Source organism: Cryptomeria japonica, chromosome 1 (assembly GCF_030272615.1).
Source record: "Cryptomeria japonica chromosome 1, Sugi_1.0, whole genome shotgun sequence".
NCBI lineage: Eukaryota > Viridiplantae > Streptophyta > Pinopsida > Cupressales > Cupressaceae > Cryptomeria > Cryptomeria japonica.
The window spans coordinates 296,624,459-296,627,124 of record NC_081405.1 but is presented as its reverse complement, the minus strand read 5'-3'; the positions used below and the strand labels follow the sequence as shown (position 1 = coordinate 296,627,124).

At 41.0% G+C, this 2,666-nt stretch overlaps 1 protein-coding gene across 1 annotated transcript; it reads left to right on the top strand.

Annotated features, from left to right (window-relative positions):
* The first annotated feature begins 377 nt into the window (after window positions 1–377).
* On the top strand, window positions 378–2,132 carry LOC131046449 (UDP-glycosyltransferase 86A1). The gene is made up of 2 exons (XM_057980199.2): window positions 378–887; window positions 984–2,132. The coding sequence occupies exons 1-2, from the start codon at window positions 431–433 to the stop codon at window positions 1,865–1,867; spliced, it is 1,341 nt and encodes a 446-aa protein (XP_057836182.2). The 5' UTR covers window positions 378–430; the 3' UTR covers window positions 1,868–2,132.
* Window positions 2,133–2,666: the final 534 nt, after the last annotated feature.

Below are 2,666 nucleotides of genomic sequence, written 5' to 3'. Positions count from 1 at the left end.
CCTCTTAGGTTAAGTGTCAAAGACTCAAGAATATCAATACCCCAAATTCGCTCAAATTTCAAACTCATCCCTTATGATATAAGAACCTTGCATTTTTTAAGAGCTGATCCATAAAAACCATATAGACCGAACATCCACTGCCCTCTCCCCTGGTTTTAAAAAAACAAACTTTGCACGCCTTAGCACGACACCATTCTTATCAAGGTCGTACAGGATTCGCATTCTAAGAAAATAAAATAAAATAAACTCAGTTTTGTTGTTTTCATAAGGAATTCACTGAAGAGGCAAATTTGATCAAAAAGATTCCATTCCCCTGCGAATAAAAACATTATACAAACGCATATATACTTTTAAGCCTGGTAGTAGTAAACCCATCATACAGGGACCATTCCTCCCTCTCTTCCTCGATTTGTTTGGATTGTAAGGAAAAATGGCAGGGCATGCAATAGTTGTTCCGTATCCAGGGCGAGGCCACATCAATCCCATGATGCACCTCGCCACAAAGCTCGCCTCTCATGGAATCTCTCTTACATTCGTGCTCACTCAGGCGTGGCACAAAATCATCACACAGGCTGAGGACGATTTTTTCTCCCATGCTCGAAAGCTTGGTCTGGACATCCGGGCGGGCCTCATTCCAGATTGCGTGGTGGGGGAGTCAGAAAGATGGGCTAACAAGGCGGCCTTTTTTCTCTCGCTCTCAAACATGGAAGCTCATGTGGCCGACCTCATATCAAATCTCAATCGCTCAGGAGCAACAGTGTCCTGCATAGTGGCCGACACTTTGCTCAGTTGGGCAGTGCCTCTTACTAAAAAACATGCTCTCGTCTCTGTTTCCCTGTGGCCAAATTCTGTGACAAATTTTTCCCTCTTTTATCATTCAGACTTGGGTAAAGAAGAAAAACCATAAACCATTAGCAGTTAAATTATTTGAGGCTTGGCATTAAAAATCAGAACTGATTGTTTATAATTTGTTCTTGTTGCAGTTGAATTGCAAGGCCGCATAGATTATATTCCTGGCGTGCCTTCCTTAAAACCGACGGAACTTCCGAACGGGCTTTTCTATTCCTCCCCTGTGAGCCATGGGATTGCGCAGAGTTTTTTAAATGTGAGAGAAGCGGACTGGGTTGTTGTGAATTCTTTCCATGCCTTGGATTGCAGAGCAGTGGAAGCCCTGCGGCACAAAACCCCTGTGCAGTGTGTGGGGCCTTTGAACATGCCCTTTACTTATTGGGGAGATGGGAAGAGCGATTCAGAGTCTAGTCAATGGCTGGATTCGAAACCGGCCCGATCGGTCATCTACGTTTCTTTCGGCAGCTTCATTAATGTGGCGAGAGCTCAGGTGGGGGAAATTGCCGCGGGTCTTATGCAAAGTGGGTACTGTTTCGTATGGGCGCTTCGTCCAGATGCAGAAGCCTCTGAGATCTGGGAAATGTTGCCGCCTGGGTTTTTGGAGGAATGTAAAGATCGGGGCTTGGTTGAGCCCTGGTTTAGACAGGAGGAGATTCTTTCACATCCTTCGGTGGGAGGGTTTTTCAGCCACTGTGGATGGAACGCCGTTATGGAGAGTGTTTCGGCGAGCGTTCCCATGTTGGGATTTCCTCTTGCGATGGAACAGTTCCTCAATTGCAAGCTCGTTGTGGAGGAATGGAAGTTCGCGGTGAGGGGAAGGAGTAGAGAGGATGAAAATAGGATTATTGCAGCACAGGAAATTGCCGGCAATTTGAAAATGTTGATGGAAGGCGAGGAGAGCGCGAGATTGAGAGGAGCCGTCGAGAGATTTAGAGAGCTTGCCAAAGATGAAGTTACCGATGGACTGTCTGCCAGCAATTTGAAACTACTTGCCAATAGGTTGAAAGCAGGCCATTAGAAGCAATTTGAGACGGGTGAGTGCTTTCCCCATATCTATCCATTGTTTGTCTCTGTAATGGAAGCCACTCCCAAAATAATCAACAATAATCAGACTGACAATAATGATTCAATGTCAAATAGCCAGGTTTGAACAGAACGCCAAAAACCTGAATCATCATTGTTGAAGTTGTTAATCAAACTTTTAGTGCTAAAGCATTACGTAGGCCCACGGTATGGCTTTCAAATTGGGTGATTCTTCTTTTTACAGGTAAAATTCTTAAAACTTCGGCTGTTGATATTATAAATTCATTTGTTTAAAAGTAAATTAACTCCCATTTAATGGTTAGTAGTTATTTTGGGTTTTTGAAGTGTATTGTGAATGGTAGTAACACTTATAAATGTATTGGAATAATTGAAATGCAACAATTATTTTAGAACAGGTGTAACAAAAAAGGAAAAATGTTTTTTTGATGGATGCATGATTTCACTTCGGAAGAATGAATAATATATTTTGAAATTATAAATTATTTTTACATGTAGTTAGTTACATTAACAATTTTCTTCTTTCTTGTAGAATATAGGTTTCTATATAATTTTGACATATAACATATTCAAAGATGTGGTTTTTCAAATTAGGAGTGGTAATAGGGATTATATTAATAATGTTAGTGGTGGTTATTAAATATTGAGCAATCGAGTTGAAGAAGGGTTAGTAATATGGAAATGAGCTTAAAAGGATGAAACCATCAATATTGGCATTTTGGTAATATATTTTAGGATTCTATAATTCAATTGTACACAAATGAGAGATTTTAGGA

Excerpts from the sequence above, each read along its gene's own strand:
- LOC131046449 (XM_057980199.2), top strand. The coding sequence starts at position 431 with ATGGCAGGGCATGCAATAGTTGTTCCGTATCCAGGGCGAGGCCACATC. Across the intron at positions 888-983 it reads CTTTTATCATTCAGACTTGG|TTGAATTGCAAGGCCGCATA; the intron begins GTAAAGAAGAAA and ends TTCTTGTTGCAG.